The sequence below is a fragment of the Dermacentor silvarum genome, chromosome 1, assembly GCF_013339745.2.
Source record: "Dermacentor silvarum isolate Dsil-2018 chromosome 1, BIME_Dsil_1.4, whole genome shotgun sequence".
NCBI classification, from domain to species: Eukaryota; Metazoa; Arthropoda; class Arachnida; order Ixodida; family Ixodidae; genus Dermacentor; species Dermacentor silvarum.
The window spans coordinates 118,634,870-118,653,550 of NC_051154.1; the positions used below are offsets into that span (position 1 = coordinate 118,634,870).

At 47.4% G+C, this 18,681-nt stretch overlaps 2 protein-coding genes across 2 annotated transcripts in view; one reads left to right on the top strand and one right to left on the bottom strand.

The window, feature by feature from the left end:
* LOC119435907 (protein arginine N-methyltransferase 7) overlaps positions 1–18,681 on the bottom strand; it is a 111,464-nt gene that overhangs the window by 65,792 nt on the left and 26,991 nt on the right. Inside the window, exons 6-7 of the mRNA XM_037702603.2 lie at positions 16,478–16,710; positions 8,337–8,523 (exon numbers count right to left, since the gene is read on the bottom strand). Coding sequence (XP_037558531.1) covers positions 8,337–8,523; positions 16,478–16,710 — 420 coding nt within the window. The remainder of the gene's footprint in view (positions 1–8,336; positions 8,524–16,477; positions 16,711–18,681) is intronic.
* LOC125947707 (tigger transposable element-derived protein 6-like) lies at positions 1,973–5,149 on the top strand. Its single transcript, XM_049672951.1, has 2 exons — positions 1,973–2,568; positions 2,697–5,149. The coding sequence occupies exon 2, from the start codon at positions 4,044–4,046 to the stop codon at positions 5,019–5,021; it is 978 nt and encodes a 325-aa protein (XP_049528908.1). The 5' UTR covers positions 1,973–2,568; positions 2,697–4,043; the 3' UTR covers positions 5,022–5,149.

The following is an 18,681-nucleotide window of genomic DNA, read 5'->3' on the forward strand; positions in this document are numbered from 1 at the left end:
CTCCCAAGTCACCCTGCCGTTCGGTGGCGTTACATCGCGACACTCGCGCCATCTCTCGCAATGCGCCGGAACCACCATGACCGCCGCCGGCACTTAGCCACGCGATGAAGCCGGATTACAGGAGACGCGCGAGGGTCGCGCATCCCCATATCCCCCCAACCTTAAATCACTACACATACTCCGGCGAAACATGTCACACGGTCTCCCAACACACACGTCGTGAACAAAAGTTAGTACATGCGACAGTGGTCGCGCCGAGGAAATGTCCACACGTTATCCACAACATGCGAGCCGACATTGTCTCTGGGGTTCACCGTTGGTCACAGCACCACCTCTGCAGATTAGATGGCACGACTCCAGCGGACTCCGGAAACGGCGACGGAGAAGTCGGCAAGAGCAAGCGTTGCTCGCGCCGAAGCGCTCTGCTGACGAAAGCCGCAGTAACCTAAGTGACTGCCGTCTCTTTTCCCAGCCGCCGAGCGTTGCAAGCCGGACGTAGGCGGCCGCCGAGGTCGCTGCGCCGAACTGGCCACAGGCATCTCCATTGCCAGAGGTAGCTCGTTCGTAGGCCGGGGCAGCAGCGCAAACAATGTGGAGGTGACAGCAAACCAGAAGTGACTCCGCTCACACTACAAACACTCAACGCACTCGAGAAACACTAAAGTAGTGCAAGAGAGAGGAATTCAGCATACGCATCGCCCACGTGGTACGATGTTCAATCCGGCTAGCAAAATTTCGGGCGGCATTTCAGATGCTAAGTTAACGTGCACAAAGCTTTCTTGAGTCGAATGAGAATTTCAATTCGTGCGAGGCGAACTAATGAGGGAAGCAATGTGCGACACCTCATCACCACGATCCACCAGGTTGTGTCCCTCAGCGTGCGACAGGCGGCTTTGTAAAGCCTTAGGCCTAATGCGTCGCTACTTTGACAACCGGCATCTACAAAAACACATCACCCAAAATAGGCACAACAGGCAGCCGCGAGGAGACTTTAGCTCTGTGAGGTGGGCCTACCCCGCTCGGTTCACACAGCATCCGAGTTTACGGCGCCCACCGTCCCAGACGGTGTCGGAGCGCCGGTGCCAGGCTGCAATACCAGTAAGCCCGTAGCGGCACCTGTGGCCCGCGGCCACCCGGCTCCCCGAGCCGGGAGCCGCGACTTCCGAAGTCAACGAGATAGAAGAAGCTAGTATTTACATAAGAAATTTGGACCACCCACGAGGCTTCCGTAATGACTCGCTTCAGGCTTGCCAATGCTCCGCGGACGCTAGGCCTCGCTCTCCCAGGATGCACACCCCGTGGCTCTCGTACCTACGAGTGTACTTCAACAAAACACTCGCGAAAAGGCTTAGCATGTTGAAAAGTTCAAACACGCTACAGCAACCCTCGCCTAGCTCAAGAAAGCACGCTGCCGACACTGGCGATCAAAAACCACGCTAGGGATACGCTTCGGTTCAAACAAAGGTTGTGCTTTTCGTTTGCGCTTTTCATACACTAATGCACACTAGCCTAATTACAACCAATAGAACATTCACATGGGTGCGCGACAAATCATGGAAGTCCGACTCACCGCGACCCGATGGCGAGCTAATATGTTCACCCCATGCTGTGACACCATCGCCTAGTCGTTCACGTGTACGGTCACGTGAACGGTGGCGCATTCGAGCGATCCGTGTTAATCCATACCGGTGTCCTGCTCTTAGCCTCGCAAGACGGTCCCGCGAAGCGGGCCGGCGCACGCGCGAAGCGTTCGTGCGTGTTGGTCGCCGATCCCCAGCCAAAGAGGAAGCGCCTTTGACCTTTTTCTCCCAAGTCACCCTGCCGTTCGGTGGCGTTACATCGCGACATCTCTTGCAATGCGCAGCAACCACGACGACCGCCGCCGGCACTTAGCCACGCGGTGAAGCCGGATTACAGGAGAAGCGCGAGGGTCGCGCATCCCCACAAGCTTTGTGCGGACTGTGTTCTCGACGCTTAGTTTGCGTTGAAGCGATAGACAGCAGCACGAAGGTCACTTCGCTCGCTGCTGCTGCGGCATTTCCTCACGCCAGCGTTTGACAGCGCGTGTCCGCGCTCATCCAGTTTGATGTGTTCATGTTTGCCTGTGGGCGCTGACACCATGCTTGTTATTTAGTTAATAAGCAAATGTTTACAAGTTTATACGGACGATAAAACTACTATTCTTACATGTATAGCTTATCGCAATCGATACTTCGGCTGTCTGGCGAAACTACTTTTTTTCCCACCTAAGTATTAAAATGATATTGTCTGCAGTTCAACACTACAGTAGAACCTCGTTGATACGTTCCCGCTTACTACGTTTTCCCGGCTCCTACGTTCATAATCGCGAAAAATAAACATCACCCCATAGAGGAATGTGTTAATAAGTTCCGGTTAATACGTTCCCGGAAAATACGATTATTCGGCAGCAACGTTCAGCATTGCGGCAAACTGCGGTCGTATGATACGTTCTGCAGCGAAAAATTATCATTGAGGTGTGCAAAAAGGCCGCTCTCATGTGCTTGTGAAGCGCTAAGTGGCAGACGGCCCCCGCGCGGCTTCTCTGCAGTGCTCAATTTCCCCCCTCCGCGACTTCTCTGTATTGCTCGTTCGCCCCCGCGGCTTCTCTGCAGAGCTCAATTTCTCCCCTCCTTGACTTCTCTGCATTGCTCGTTCGCCCCCGCGGCTTCTCTGAGGAGCTCAATTTCTCCCCTCCGCGACTTCTCTGCATTGCTCGTTCGCCCGAAGTGATGAAGCGCGGCAACAACGGCGAGCGAATCGACCTTTGCGTTACCTCGCCCCTCGCTTCAACGCGAACTACTAAGCGGCGAAAACAGCGCGCGGCGGACTCCCCGTCGCAGATCGCTTTCAAGATAGGCCACCAACGCGATCGTATCGCCGAAGCGAAACGTCGTAGAATAGACACTCTGTTTCCGTCCACTGAAACCCTTCCGTGTTGTTATGCTGGCGAAAATCCTCTCCTTCTTTTTGCGCCAGTACCGCACGCAAGTTTTGGGTTCTCCGAATAGTACCGTAGATTTAGTGTCGCACTCGATTCTAACGCGCACGCGCAGTTATTTATTATTATTTCTTTTTGGCTCCGACGCATTAGCCGCACTAAAATTAGCTGTACAGTCGCGCCGCTTCTGCTGGTGGCGGCTGGAACGTCGCAGAATAGACAAAGCCTTCCGTGTTGCTTTGCTGGCGAAAATACTCTCCTTCTGTTTGCGCCAGTACCTCACGCAAGTTTGGGTTCTCCGAATGGTACCGCAGATTTAGTGTCGTACTCGATGGTAACGCGCGCGGGCAGTTATTATTATTATTTTTTTTGCTCCGCCGCATTAGCCGCACTAAAATTAGCTGTACAGTCGCGCCGCTTCTGCTGGTGGCGGCTGATGCAAGGTTTAGTGCAAGGCTACACGCAGCTCAGTACTGCGCAGTGCGCAATTCGTGACAGTTGCGATCGGTAGCGGTAGCATGCAGCCGAGCATGGCGACGAGGAAGCGCAAGCCTTTGTCGATTAAGGACAAGCTGAATATCCTAGCGGCTGTCGACAGGAACCCGAAGAGGAAGCGAATCGACATAGCGAACGAACTTGGACTGCCAGCGTCTACTGTGAATACCGTTGTGTCGAAGCGGAAAGAGATCGAGACGAACGCCATGGTATTCAGCGGCGCAACAAAGCAAGCTCGTGGAGCCCGCATGGGGAGCTGGAGGAGGCGCTGTTGAAGTGGTTTAAGCAAGCGCGGGCCTCCGGAGTTAACTTCGACGGCAGCGTGCTTAAGGAGAAAGCACTCGAAGTTGCCGATCTTCTTGGAATTGACGACTTCACCGCCTCCAACGGGTGGATAAGTCGCTTTCGAGCTAGGCATGGCATCGCCTACCGGCAAGTGAATGGGGAGGCAGCAAGCGTGAATCTGGCCGACGTCGCTAAGTGGTTATCGCTGCTCCCCACAATAATTAATTCTTTTCATCCACGCGACGTTTACAACGCGGATGAACTAGGTCTTTTTTATCGAGTTCAGCCTAGCAAGTCGTTAAGCATGAAGGGCGAGTCCTGCCACGGTGGAAAAGTCAGCAAAGACCGAATAACTGTGTTGCTTTGTTGCAATGAAGATGGCAGTGACATGATGAAGCCGTGGATGATTGGGAAGGCGAAAAACCCAACATGCCTGCGGAACATCGCTCGTTTGCCTTGTATCTACAAGAAGAACACGAAGGCGTGGATGACTTGCGAACTTTTTGAGTCCTTCCTGCGTTACCTTGACGGACGACTCGGATGCAAGGGGCGCAGTGGCCTGCTGTTCTTGGACAACTGCGCTGCCCATCCGAAGGACACGTCATTCCTTCACAACCTTCGTGTGGTGTTTCTACCAGCAAACACGACCAGCCACCTGCAGCCTCTTGACGCTGGTATCATCAAAAACACCAAACATTTGTACCGCAAGTGCATTGTGCGACGTTTTCTTGCTCGTGTGTCACGTGGCCAAGACCCCGGGAAACTATCAATTCTCGACGCAATGCACTACTTCAAGACTTCTTGGGAGAGTGTGAAGCGTGAAACAGTGAATAACTGCTTAAAGAAGTGCGGTTTTCGGCGTCAGCCTGCAGCCGAGGATACGGAGTGCAGCGAGGACGACCCCGTGGCGTGCGACTACGACATGGATGAGGAATTCTTGTCTACTGGTGCCGATGTGCCCTTCGCCGAGTTCGTCGCGATTGACAACGATGTCCCGACTTGCGAGCCGCAAAGTGTCGCCGAGATCGTAGCGGAGGTGGTGGGGGACGACGCAGCGGAGGTGGTGGCGAACGAGGCGCCTGAAGACGGCGGCGACAACGAAGGCTTGCGCCCACCGGCTACCTTCGCCGAAGCCCTTGCTGGCCTGGAAGCCTTGCAAAGCTTCTTTCGCACGAAAAATAACGAAAATGCGGACAATGGTCTGCAATGTGTGCAAAAGGAGTTGTTCCTGTCGAAGGGTGAGACGCACCAGCAGAAAATAACAATGTTTTGCAAGAAATAAATGTTTTCTGCCCTTGCACCTCAATATGGGCTTGTCAGCTTCAATTTTTACTGCGTTCGGATCGTACGTTTTCCCGGATCGTACGTTTATTTTTCGCGTATTTTTTTAAAACGTATGAACGAGGTTCTACTGTACTCCCATTTCTCAATTTTTCCTGTTTCCCGGCGCTTACGTTTCTTTTTTTGTTTTGTTTTGCGGTCCCATGAAAAAAACGTAACAGCGGGGTTCTACTGTATTTATGATTGTTTCCCTATAGACAGTGTCCGTAGCATAGCCCGAAACATTCAAAAGTTGCTCTCAATGCAGTCTTCAAGAAGTTCAAGGAGCACATTTATTTTCAAGGAGTTAATTTTAACAGCTCTTGAATCTCCTTTTCCAAATTCAAGTGTGACGGAGGTGTGCGAACCCTGCAATTTATTAAGCATTAGTTTATTTTTAGCTTTTTTTTTCTTTAACTTTGATAATTTGCCATTCGATGAATTCGAATATTTTTTCTCAGTCGCTGAAAATATGACTTAACCATATTTTACTGTAGAATATACTGACCCCGCAACCCCTCAATACTATTAACTGGAGAAATCCACATATGTCCCCGACATTGCCCTCATGGTTTGAGCTCAAGTTCAGCAAGACAGCGGCGAGGACTACTGTCGTCACTCTAGCAGCTGTGCTGCTCCGCTGTGCATGTGCTCAGAGTCTGGCACCAATGCTATGTAAGGTGCAACCAATGAATGTGGGAGAGTTTTTCCATGTTCCCTATTTCCTATTCATTTAACACCCTCGCCACTGTTCCTTGCCATGCACCTCAAATAGCTCATCTGAGGAGCAAATAACTGAGCCACATGAGCATTTTTCAAGCAATTTCCCCATGCTGCTTTTTCCCCCCTTCTGTGCATGCTCACGTTCTTCGCTGCTCTTGCTGCTTTTTTTAGCAAGCAGGGTTGAATTGCCTGGTGTATCAGTATTACTATAATTTTATTTGGCAGTCTCAAATTTGCATGCAAAGTATGATCAAATCTAATGCATGTAATAGATATACCTACGATATGATATGTGAGGACATTGTGAACTCGACTGCATTTATATGCTACACACCATGTCAGCGGCTGTATTAGTACAAAACCTTATGATGCATGATGCTATGCAACATAGGAGAGCTTTCATATTGTTTGGCTACGACGGAAAGTGTTACAAAGAACAAAACTGGAACATGAGACCACTGAAAGCAGAGGGGCAAGTTTCGGTTGGTTGGACAGAAGTAAACTAATAATACAAAGGTAAAAATTAGACAAAAGCAAAAAAGCACAAACGCATTCTACTTTGTATTCGTCCCTTTCTTTTGTCCAAGATCTAGCTTTAGACTGTTCAATCAAACGCAGTCTTTAAATGATCTGGACAGGCTGTGCCATCTTGCACTGCCATAGCAGAGCGTGTTACTTGTGTGAATATACATTCGGAGATGGTGAGCTGGTATGAACCCTAGTGGACAACTAGTTTTGCTCCTCCACTGTTGCTCCTCTGGGAAAGTGGAGCATCCAATCCACATAACCTTGCCTCCTTAGTGAGCGGCTCCCCTTAACCCATATAAAATATGAAGGAGCACATGCGAATAAGTTGGCGACATATCATGGCAAAGAAACAGCACAAAGACTCATACTGTGTCCTATTGTTTTCAGGCAGTTTCTTCACAAGAAATACAAAGAAATATTGAGTCACGAAGAATTACTAATACAGGATGGAGGAGCAGTAGATGGCTTAACACACTTGCACATTAAAAATAGGGCTCTGGATTAATTTTGACCACCATGCACCCAACACACGGTACACAAGTGTTTTTGCCATGGTGGAAAGTAGTGCAAAAGTTAGGAAAAAAGGTGGTCAAAAGGACAGAGCACTACTTTTGCCCTGCTGTTTTCCTCACTTTTGCACTACTTTCCATTATTTCAACCCACCAACTAGTCAAGCAAAGCATCTCAATCAAGTGTTTTTGCATTCCTCATCCATCTGAATGCAGCCACTCCGGCTGAGAATTGAACCAACGGCCTTGTGAATCCTTTTAAGTAGCTTCAAATGGCACAAGAAGGTAAGCAGTGTTTTTTTTTACTCCTTTTTAATCAGTACAATGCAAAGAGGACACACACTGGTGAAGTCTTGCAACTAATGTTTGCTGAAAAGCAGTGTGAATAAGTAGACAGTTGAACCACAAATGTGCCTTAAAACAAAACAATGAACATCAAACAGCTTAAACATAAGTAACTCACATGAGTTAACTTTAGTGATGTGTCATACAGGTGTATGCAATTTTTTTCTCTGTGAGCATTAAAGATGATTCACTAACGCATGTGCTGCCTAGTTTTCTTATGCTTCCATTCTGCGAAATAGAACCATAAGCATTTCATTCATTCTTAAAATTTGACGTGCAACAGCACTCATGGCAATGAGTTGGCCAGGTGGGAGCACACAGAGCCCAACAAGGACAGCTTGAGTTCCCAGAGTCGTTTATGTTGACCTATGTAAAACTCAGCAAATCAGGCCAATTAATACACCTTAGCTACTTGGCAAGGCACACGCTGCTTTTTATGGTTAATTGAACCCCCTGCTTGGCTTCTGAGTGCCCATCTCTCACTTTGCCTTCCAATCAGAGCACAAGTGCCAAACCCCTTCGCCACATCTTTCAGACCATGCAAAATTCTGTACACACAGTGCAACCGATCTTTAATTTTTTTTCTAATCAGTGTACATGCATGCCCCCCTTGTTTGGGAGACTCCCATCCCCACTGTTACTAATCTGCTGCATGCAACCCCAATTACATGTCTAGGATATCTCTGTTTTATTTGGCCTAGTGATATGCTCACTGGACTATATTAAATAAATTTTATTTGGTTTACCAATGTTTTTGAAATTGTAATTGCAACTTATTGTTTTGTTAGTTCCCCATGAGGTTAGAAGGCACTCGTGCAGTGCAACTACTTATTCACCATTTTTAATAAATTTTACTTTTGCAAGTCAGCACCTGAGTGTCCTCTTCCCTTTTGCTATCATCACCAGTTGTATAGCTAAAAAGGTGAATCAATATCGACATGCCCAGCTTTACATTTTACTAATGCTTTCTAATTAGTAATGCAAGGCATAATTACTATTCCTATTGTTGCTAGCTGGACTAACAAGAGTACTCACATGCTAGCAAACTTATCTTGAACATAGAAGTTAAACAAGCACACTTCGGCTTATTCATGCAGTGGACACTGTTTTGTTTAAAAATGAAGTATTATGTAGCAACCAGTCCCTTGCATGTGTCAAAAGTATAGACTTACCGGCTGCTCTTTGCCCAAAGGATGAGCCCAGTATGGTGCGCAGGACAAGTGAATGCTGTCGCTTGGATTCATCTCCAACTCCCACCACATCACAACAACATGGCAGATGGCATCAACTTTTGACTTTAGGTGCACAAGTGAACATTCATCCACATATTTCATTGTCTCAATGTCAGAAAAAACAAACCTGGAGAACACACACATAAAGCATAAAATTATGTCACAAAAATGTAAATAATAGAACTGCACTGAAATGAGCCTCCTAACATTAGCACCAGTGAAGGAAAACATGACAATTTCTAGCACATGAGAATGATGCATTAGGCGACTAAATGTGAAGAGTTATATATAGCATTGCACTTCATGGACACAGAAAAAAAGGAAGAAGGCACTCATGACTGCCTGCAAACGCCTAGCACCCATGTTGCAAGGAAAAAAATAAAAATTCTGGGTTCTTGCGTGCCAAAACCAAGATATGATTATGAGGCACACAGGTAGTGGGGGACTCCGGGTAAATTTTGACCACCTGGGATTCTTTAACTTTTTCCGTACCGCGCCCATTGGGCACGGTTAGCTCTCTATCGATGGTTTCAAACGCCGCTTTCGAGACCTTCTGCGCCGCTCACGGACATGCGTACTGCGCTATCGGACGTGAAGGAGGACAACTATATTTTAGTTTTCTAAGCAGTTTGCTTTTTTCCCGCGAGGCGGTAATTTTTAAATGCGCTCCGAAGTTTCGCGATTGTCAAAGGAGAACGAAAAAATGGTCGCCTGCTATCGATGGTTTGAAACGCCGCTTTCGAGACCTTCCATACCACTCACGGACACACTGCGCCATTGGATGTGAAAGATGAGAAACTATATTTTCGTTTTCTAAGCAGTTCACTTTTTTCTCGCAAAGCAGTGATTTTTAAACGTGCTCTGCAATTTCGCGATTATCAAAGCAGAATTCAAAAATTTCCGGTTCCGGAAACTGCGTGCACGGCTCAGGAGATCGCAGATATCGCGATTCCGCTGCTTCTGCGGCTAACCTTATAGATACATCGAATAGCAGCGAGTCGGAGAACGCTGACTTTTCATGGGACCGAGTCTGAAAGGGACGACAACGCAAACCAGCCAGGAACATCGGCGGCTGCAGCCCGGCACGCTTCACTGTAGCGCTTGCAGTAAAATTTTTGTAGCGAAACACCTGTCCAAGGAAAAATTTTTATTTTTTTCGGAGATAGTGCCTAATAGACGGCAATACATTTTCTATAGCTCATAATTTTGGTAACTTTTTTTTTCTTAGTAGATACAAGCATGTCTTTACAAACTTTGTTCAATTGTTTTATGCGTGAAAAGTGCATTCATTTTGCTTTCTGTTTATGTATTACATTAAATATTGAGTGCAGTAGTTCCATCAGAAAAAAAATCTGCCTTAACATAAAAAAAAAACAATTTTCCCCATAGTATGGAAAGAGTTAACATGCATCCAATGCACGGTACATGGGCGTTCTTCGCATTTCGCCCCCATCGAAACATGGCTGCCATGGCCAGGGTTTGGTCCCGCCCTCGGGCATTGCAGTTTAATGCCAAAGTGATTAAACTACCACGGCAGGTGATGCTAAGGTTCAACGGTCAACTGAAACAAGCAGTATATTGAAATGTGTTCAATAGACCTCAATGCCAAGAATGCATAACAAACTACTAGTATGCAGTTATGATAGACTACACAAAAAACTTGACCGCTTAAGAAATATTCCACAATGTTGGTAAATTCTAGTAGCAGATATAGATCTTTTCACCGGGCGAGGAGGCAAGGGTGCGCTCTCCGACTTGCTAGCTGGCACAGCGCTGCTTGAATGTGTTGCTGTCATATGCTGCGGAACAATTTGCAGTGATGCTACTGCGGACTTCTGATTTGGAGCAATTTTTGGAGCATCAGAAATTTCATTTTCGAGCACTTTGGAGCAGGCAAATTGGCATTTCGGAGCAGCTGATTTTTCACATCCAGAAGTATTTCGAAAAAGCGAGATGCAATTTACATTCAAAGACCTGAATAATTCGCACGCTCTTACGACAAGCTTGGTAAACATTTCCATACATTGCAGATCTCGTGGAGAAAGAAATGCTCTTGTGTGCATGCAACACACACACACAAATTGATATCGTTTCATATATTGCTAGTTTACCCAGATGTCATTCGGTATATCCAGAAACAGAAATGATGGACACATTAGGGGCATGCAGTTATTATAATCACATGTCATGCTGCGCTTCAAACAAGCTACAGTAGAACCCCACTGTTACGTTCCCAAGTACTGCGTTTTCTCGGCTGTTATGTCATTTTCTGCCGGTCGTGGCATACCTCCCAAAGGATGCAATGCATTGGTAACCCCGCTGTTTCGTCGCAACTGTGGGACCGTTTCCGCATCATGCGTTCGAACTGCCACCCTGCACCAGCCCAAGCGGCCATTTTGACTTTTCATGTCGCCTGGCTTGGTGGCTTGACGATGGCATTGGATGGCAGAAAAGCGGGGCGGAAGAGAACGGAAATTCTAGAAAGAGGAAGCGGGCCTTCCGTCGTGCTCGAGGCACCGGCAGGGGAGCGAGGGATAGCGGGCGGCGTTGTACTCTGGCATCAACTGCGTACTGCACGGCGGCACGCAGTCCGTATCATGAAAGCGATCTGTGTTTGGTCGAGGCACTGTAGGCGGATTACAAGAGTGGCCACTCCAGCCTAAAAGCGGCCGAGCAACCCAGCTTCATGCCGCCCGCTAGAGGGCAAGACAACACTCCCTGTCTCCAAGGGAACGCGCGTACTAGTTAACTACTGTAGTAACATTTCTATAGTGCACTATATGTCTACTTGTCTATGTGGCTGTAGACGTAGACGTTTTCAACGGGATCAGCCGGCCGTGAGCGGTGGATGATAAGACTAGTATATAGAATAAAGAATAGCGCATCGCTACAAAATATCGGCCATGGTGTGATCAGGCAGACGACGCTACAAAAGATGTGCGATAACGTCTGCGTGGTCTTTGCTGGGTTCGCCTGCCAGAACGTGTCTGTCCGCTTGGCTGCTGCTTGGTAAGAAGGCCTTCATTATGTTCTTTTTTCTCTTCATTACTTCACAAATTGCTTATGTATTTGTCACTTCAGCCGTAAGTTGACATTTCTCGCATTGTGCTGTTCGGCGCAGAGAGCTTTTTGTGTTCTTCACTTCGCGCATGATGTTCGTGGATTGCTTCACATTATGTAGGAAACAACAATTTAAAATGCTGCGCAGCACGTTTGCGACAAAATCATTTCTTGGCACGAGAAAGTGAGTCTGCACACGCCGGTATACGTAGTGTGAATTCAATGCACGTGTGTGCAATTATGTGAAAGAATGCAGTTATGCTTAGGATCGTTATTCGTGGCGTGCGCAGATTGCTTGAAGCCTTTGTTACGAGCGCAATTAGAGAGAACATTTTCGTACTGATTTCTGTATTATACCTCTATTCTACCCATATGGTGCTGTCACGACCGCCGCATGGCCCAAGCACATATCACGATTTCTGCGATCATAGTTTTGTTCTTGCCTGGATTGTCTTTCTACTGTATGCTGTACATGCTCTATGCGGCATGAACAGCATGCTGTACGTGCCACGCCTCCGTCCTGGAGGCTGCCGCATTTGGTTTGCATTGTTCCAAAGCTTGTTCCTCGCTTTCACGATGGTCGTCAACGTGCTCTTCAATATCCCATATTTCAGTGCTACTGAAGTCTTCTTCACTCCAGCATCAACTTCTATTGCAGCCATTTTCTCCTTTACGGAAAGACTGTTACTTCCCTCGAGGCGGCATGATGCGAACAGCTGTACGGCCGGTGATGGCACGATAAAACGCGTTGGCGTACGAAGTTGCCTGAGGGTCAAACGCGTCATTTTTTAACAGCATAGCTGTTTAATTCGAGCGTTAGTCCATAACGTGTGAACAGAAAATATGGGCTGAAGACGGCGGTTGTGCAGAAAGGGTCCAAGCGCAATGGAACATACCCCTGTGAACTAGCGAAGCTGAGCCTAAGTCTAGCTAAGCATGGTTGAGACTACTTAAGCTTAATCAGTCATCGATAGCCAATCAATAATCAATGCTGGGCATGACTTGGTAGTGCTTAGCCTAGCCCAAATACGTGGCCAATTCTTGTGATAGCCAATCAATAGCTAATCAATAATCAATAAATTCTGGGAAATGCTGGGGATGACTTGGTAGTGCTTAGCCTAGCCCAAGTATGTGGCGAATACCTTGTGATACCCAATCAATAGCTAATCAATAACCGATCAATAATCGATAAATTCTGGAAAATGGTGAGGATGACTTGGTAGTGCTTAGCCTAGCCTTAAAGCCAGGACTAGCTAGGTGCCCATCAGCTCTGCTGTCTCTTTAGCATTGTGCCTCCAGTGCAAGCGACGCTAATTTTTTGTACATGCCGCGCCTGCCGTCTCAGTCACATCAGTGTTTTTTTTTTCTCTCCACATGCGATTCCGTGGGTGCGTGTGATTTGGCCGCTTCGACACGTGCGCACACCGGGAAAAGGAGAGATGGTCGAGGGTCACGCGCGTCCTCAGTCAGCACGCGATTGTTGATGCGCACGGTTTGGCCGCTTTGACACGTGTAAGCAGGCAATCGGCTTTGTTTGCGACTGTGCATGTGCAAATTTCATCAAGAGGCAGAAAAATATGATTGAATTATGCAGATACGAAGGAATTTTCATGTACATATTAAAGACAGAGGTAATTAGAATTCCTGCGTCTGTGTAAGGTCTGTGTAAAAAAATTATGGGGTTTTACGTGCCAAAACCACGATATGATTATGAGGCACGCCGTAGTGGGGGACTCCGGAAATTTCGACCACCTGGGGTTCTTAACGTGCACCTAAATCTAAGTACACGGGTGTTTTCGCATTTCACCCCCATCGAAATGCGGCCGCCGTGGCCGGGATTCGATCCCACGACCTCGTGCTCAGCAGCCCAACACCATAGCCACTGAGCAACCACGGCGGGTGTGTAAGGTCTGTGTAAGGTCCGTGTAGTTTCCAAGCTCGTTATTTCGAGAGCAGCAGTCAGTTAATGTTCATTTTGCTTGAGGTTTTTACAGGACTGGTGGTGAGCGAATTGTGGCATGGGATATATACGTAGTGTAGAAGACAGCGCATGCGGTTGCTCGGGCGGCGCAGAGTAAAACGAAGTTCAGTGAAGTTGCTAAGTGGGTCTGCGATGCTTGGAGTACGGTTTCAGTGGCTACAGTCACCGCAGGGTTTCGCAAAGCAGGACTACTATACTCGTGGACAACTTTCTGTGGCAATGAAGGGAAAGCTTTGGAGGCTAAGCGCGTACAAGTGAGAGCGCTTCTGAAAAGAGTCCCTCGCTTAAATACAGGTTTGTTTAGGCTGGGGAAGAGAAAAGAAACACCGTATTAGCAACAGGTAAATAAGACAGAACACACAACTGAGTGTAAAAGTTTGGTTATTTTGCGGCTTTTCCCTTCCGCGTCCCAGCAAACGCAAAACCATCGCACGTGGAAGCTGCGTTGATTCAGTGTCTGTTCCGAGCAACCAAAAGCACTGTCAAACGCTGCCAGACTACTTGGCGCGGTAACACATGTGCAGCAGCCACGCGCCCGTAGCTTTCCTTTCATTGCCACAGAAAGTTGTCCGCGAGTATAGATTGATAAGCGCCCGAGCACGACGGAAGCAGCGATGACAGCGATTCAGAAGCCAAAGGCGATGCTGCCACCAGAACTTGCCAAACTTTTCAACAGCGCGTCGGAAAGCGAAGACTGAAAGTTTTGAGTAAATAAAATGTTTCTCCTGCGTTTATGTGAGATGTTTCTAGTTGCGTGGTCGCCGAAATTTTCCACCGCAAATTTGGCGCTTTGCAAGCGTTCTTAGAGACTATAAGTTGTCCGAGATGTTAATTGGTAAGTACGGCAAGTTTACACAACCACATGTAATGAAGTTTATTTGTGGCAAGTGAGTAAATATAAGTGTGTCTTATATACCAATTTTTTCTTCAAATCTTGCAAAAAGCAGGGGATGCGTCTTAGACACCGGAAAATACGGTATATACATTTTTTTTTCTCAGAAAAACTGCCGGCAAAATGGGATTGGACACTATGATCATGCAAAGCACGAGCTCTGGGGGTATTCTTTCTCCTGATCAAGTTGCCGAGTGCCATGTGAGAAGGAAAAAGCAGCAACGCAAGCGGCGGCAGGCCGACCGCGAGTCGACCAACCTCCAATTCGCATTTGAAGATCGCTTTCAAGATACGGCACGTGCCACTGCGCAAATTACGCAGTTGCTACCAGAGTACAAGCCCCCCCTCCCTTCCAGCTTCCCTCCCTTGTGTGCGATTCAGCTCACTGTCGCACGCTTTCACTTGCGTATACAGCATACGGCGTGTGGGGACGATGTTATCACCATTGGACTTTATACGCAACATTGCGACTGCCACGACGGCAGAAATACACCTGGAGTGTCCATATCATTGCTCTCGCAATTATATAGGAATGGCACCCATATGATGCGCTACCCACGTTCATGAAGTGAAACGTCACTGCAATATTTTTTAAACAGCTTACCGAATGAACAGGTGCGTCTTATACACCGTTTCTACACCATGAATAATTGCATGCTAAAAAAAAACTGTGTTCAAAATGTCAACAGACTTAATTAAACTGGTAACCTTAGGCAACTGTCGTAACCTAAAAATGACCTAAATAAAAAGCCTTTGCTTAAATATGACATTGCACTGACATTGACAGCACTGCTTCTTCTTCTTCTTTCTGGGGTTTTACGTGCCAAAACCAGTTCTGATTATGAGGCACGCTGTAGTGGAGGGCTCCGGATTAATTTTGACCACCTGGGGTTCTTTAGCGTGCACTACAACGCAAGCACACGGGCGTTTTCGCATTTCGCCTCCATCGAAATGCGGCCGCCGGGGCCGGGATTCGATCCCGCGACCTCGTGCTCAGCAGCGCAACACCTTAGCTGACTGAGCCACCCCGGCGGGTATTGACAGCACTGCATATTAGGCACAAAATTAAAGGAATGTTTGGCCTTCATTTTGTCCACTAATCAGCTCCCTGCAACAAAAAAAGGAGTTTGGAAAGAATAGTTAAGGAGTCTAAACTGGCTTAATGTTAACGTTTGCAGTCGCCGACGGATTTTCCGGAATTCGCAGGGACCGAAAAATAGTCTGAAAAATCGAACAGTCCGAAAAACTCATTCGCCTTAAAAAAGAAAATTTATTAGGCTTAGAGTGGCATAAAAAATCGTTAATAATGCAAGACTGACATCGTGTCCGCATACAGTTGACAAGCGTCACCACGTTGGCGAACGTTAGCAGAGATCACAATGGAAATAGAAGAAACGACCTGTTACTTCGAACATGACCTCAGCGGTGAGCTCCAGCAGCGCGTTGTTCGCTCCGGCCGTCCCAATCGGAGCGTAGCCCGCTGAAGAAGTGCAATATTAACGGCTCAGCAACGACACGCTGCCGGAGCTGATCGCGGAGGCCACGTTTTGCACAACTTGGCTCTCGCAAAGGCACAGGAAGTGGCGCCAATCACACAAATGTGAAGCCACACACACAACGTGCAAAGTAGCAACACAACGTTACAAATAATATTAATAATAAACGGATTTCGTGAAGTGATTATGACGATAGTGGCGACCGAAAAACGAAAGAAAAAATGTTGTCCCCTAGAGCGTTTTGTCAGCTAAGGAAGAGCGGGCATGGCCTCCGAGACGAGAGACTGGCACGTGCGTACATCTCCTAATCTTAGAGGCTACAGAGCAGGCCACTGGAAGCTAAGCCTGGGCAAGCCGGTGGAAATTCCAACAAGGCGGCCTCCAAGAATGAGTAGCGTGGCTCGGAACGAGCGATTTAGTGCGGAAAATCTAACTTTAGGGCCTAAATTCCCGAAAAAACAGTCGCGAAAATGTATTAGTTCTATGGGAACCGTGACGGTGCATTTATGAAGTCCGGAACATTCAACAAGTCAAAATTTTCGGAGTCCGAAAAGTCCGCCGGCGACTGTAGTGAATCTTTTAAACAGTCATCAAATGAACAACCACACAAATTACAATCTGAATTGTCATGTCATAATGGGCATTCATTCACCTGAAAACAGGCGTGTGGTCAGTGACACACACAAAATCATTTGGCTGTAGCTGGCTCAGTTGAATGTCATTAGCTGAAGGCATACCAGGGCACGTTCGCACTGATGCAGGCACGTCAACTTTAAGCTCAGGTGTCACTTGAATGGGATTTGGTATGTGGTAGCTTCTCAAGAATGACGACTCCACCACCTGAGCATACACTGTTGCTGCATGAGGTACTGCGATGCAACCAGGCTGCAGGCAAAAGCAGAAGGTGAGGCTGACAGGGTTCATCGCAACAATGATTTTTTACTACGTTGCGCCAAGTACAGACATCACAGGTGAAATAAATACCATACGTAATTTCTGGCCACTTATAACGATATCAAGAACGAAAAATCCGATCATTATAGCCGATCATCGCTATATCTGGACTGCCATTAAAAAAATTTATATATATACCTTTTTGAAGTCCCGAAACCAAATTTGCCACATGCGGTAAAAAATCGACGTTGTAGAAAGTAGGCTGGGGAAAACAAAACGTTTATTTATACCTCTAAATAGCGTCTCAATCATTAGGCACCCTGACATAGAAATCTGCACTTGCTTTCGCAGAAGTTTCAATTCACAACCGCCATGTGAATCGCGTCCAGCTGCTGCGCGAACACAGGCGGCTATAATTTAGCGTGCGTGAAATGAATGAGCGACTCGATCGACGACATTGCACTTTGGTTGAACATCGGGTCGGTGTCAATTACGGGCCTTTGTCAATCTCATCGCCACTATCGCACAACGATCGCCCCGGCGGAGATCTCTTCGCAGAACGAGGCAGCACTACCTGCACTTAGGAACTCCTCCATTGAAGCACCACCTATTTCATCCTCAGTAGCGATGTGCTCCCAGAGTTCGGTAATGTCAGTGGCTTCCACCCAGTCAGTTTCACCCATGAGGGTTTCATCCCGTCGCACAAAGCCGCTTTTTCCGTTGACCAGTATGGCCACTGCTTCTAGTCTTCATGATCGTGGCGCCCCCGTTTTTCATAATCGTCGATATCATCAACTGCGCGAGCTCGTACTTCTTCGAGTCTTGCTAAATTTGCAGCTTCGTCTTGAGGGACACGGCTTGGCGCCATATTATAAAGAACCAACTTTGCGCTTTGTAGGCGCACCTCCCACTCCTTCTGCGGCGAATTTCCGCGCTCGCTGAGAGCGGGAGATGGTAGAGGCAGCATAGGCCACACAGGCGCCGCTCGCTTATCAATTTCTTTCCCCTCTCCTCTGAACGCTCGCGCGACCGCTGGCAACACGGACGCGAAGCAGCTGGCGCCATCTCGTGCACGCTGCGCCAACTTGTGATGCTCTCCGTGGCTTTCGCTCGCAATCGGCGCACGGGTGGGATCAGCTGCGCGATAATGGCGGCAAATACGAACTTGCGTAGGCAGACTTTTGCCCCGTCTTAGGAACAGGCTACTTAGGAACGCAAATTTCACGATTATTATACATGAAAAACGCCGCTCAGAAGCAAGATTTTGATCGGTATATCCGATATGCGGTGAATAACATATCGTTATATATGTTTTTTTTTTTCTCATAGCCCTAATGCATAAGTTGATACTCTTGAGTCGACTCATCGTTATAGCCGATATATCGTTATATGTGGTATCGTAATAACTGGACTGCACTGTATATGCATGTGTGTGTGTGTGTGTGTGTGTATATATATATATATTGTAAAGACGAAATGAACTTGGCCGCGAGCGCTCGCAAGGGGGCTCTGGAAGAGAAAGACGATGGGCAGAGAATAGAACAGCCGGCCCAGGAACGAGTGCTGTGTCTCTGTCTCCGTTCATTACAATGGCGCAGCCGACGAACGCCCCGTCTTAAGTATTTTACTTTAGAAGTGCTGCGGAAAGAGGTAGATTAACGCAACAATGCTGCAATATGAAGCGACTTCTGACAAAGCGACACTGATGTTATGCCAACACTGAAGCTTCACAGGAGACAAAAATGAACACCACAAGACAGCATTTTCAAGTTAGGTGTGTCGTTCTTCATGTGCACAAATCTTCCCTATAACATTCACAGCATACCACCATTTATGGTTGCCTTCACTCCTGCATACCAAATGGAATGTTGTTGAACTCTCAAAACTTAACAAATCCAACCCATCAGTCACCCGTGTTGACACAACCAGTTCAATGAAGGCTATTAGCTCCGCTCCCTCCAC

What these genes read in the sequence shown, in the direction of transcription:
- LOC125947707 (XM_049672951.1), top strand. Translation starts at nt 4,044, where the DNA reads ATGAAGGGCGAGTCCTGCCACGGTGGAAAAGTCAGCAAAGACCGAATA.